Here is a 755-nt window from a genome sequence, read left to right as displayed (position 1 = left end):
CCCTTCCACAAGCTGGTGGCCTACGCGCTGGCCCTGCTCACAGGTATCGCCCCACGCCGGGCTGGGGCACGGTGGGGACCAGGAGATGGATGGGTGGGTGGGTGACCGCCTGTCCTCTGCCCAGCTGTGCACACCATCGCCCATCTCTTCAATCTGGAGCGCTACAACCACAGCCAGCAAGCCACCGACGGCAGCGGCGCTCATCCTCATGGTCACATCCTCCACCGAGTTCATCCGCAGGAACTACTTTGAGGTCTTCTGGTACACACACCACCTCTTCATCATCTACTTCGCCGGCCTCGTCATCCACGGCATCGCGTAAGGCTCCTCAGCACTCCCTGAAGGCAGGACAGGCAGGGACAACGGCCGCCAAACCCCCGTGGCCCCGGAGAGGGTCCAGCAGGGCTGTGGACTCCCCATTCCCAGGGCTGGCTAGCCCAGCTCACCTCCCACAGCTTGGCTCAACCCCCGGGCTCACCCCTGGCCTCCCCGCAGTGGGCTGGTGCGTGGGCAGACGGAGGAGAGCATGGAGGAGGTGCACCCCCATGACTGCGCCCAGTACCTCACGCAGAAGGATGAGGACTGCAGCCACAACTGCTGCAAGGACCCCGAGTTCGGGAGCATCCCCGCAGAGGTAGGGCAGCAGCGGGATGGTTGCGGGGGGAGAAGCCCTTCTCTTGCCTTGACCTTCCCCAACCCTTTGCTCTCCTCCACCCCTGCAGTCCTGGAAGTGGGTCCTGGCCCCCGTCCTCCTA

The 755-nt window shown here is 64.9% G+C and overlaps 1 protein-coding gene across 1 annotated transcript in view; it reads left to right on the top strand.

Moving 5' to 3' along the window:
- The window catches only part of LOC104525446 (NADPH oxidase 1-like), a gene marked incomplete at both ends in the record, with an annotated part of 2,275 nt that overhangs the window by 764 nt on the left and 756 nt on the right, over nt 1-755 (top strand). Inside the window, 5 exon segments of the mRNA XM_010168606.2 lie at nt 1-43; nt 125-194; nt 196-318; nt 496-634; nt 723-755. The exon segment at nt 723-755 is cut by the window's right edge and continues 25 nt beyond it. Coding sequence (XP_010166908.2) covers nt 1-43; nt 125-194; nt 196-318; nt 496-634; nt 723-755 — 408 coding nt within the window.

The sequence above is a fragment of the Antrostomus carolinensis genome, unplaced genomic scaffold (genome assembly GCF_000700745.2).
Source record: "Antrostomus carolinensis isolate BGI_N321 unplaced genomic scaffold, ASM70074v2 scaffold28775, whole genome shotgun sequence".
Lineage (NCBI taxonomy): Eukaryota > Metazoa > Chordata > Aves > Caprimulgiformes > Caprimulgidae > Antrostomus > Antrostomus carolinensis.
Note: the sequence above shows the minus strand (reverse complement) of the source record. Positions and strands in the feature narration are given on the sequence as shown.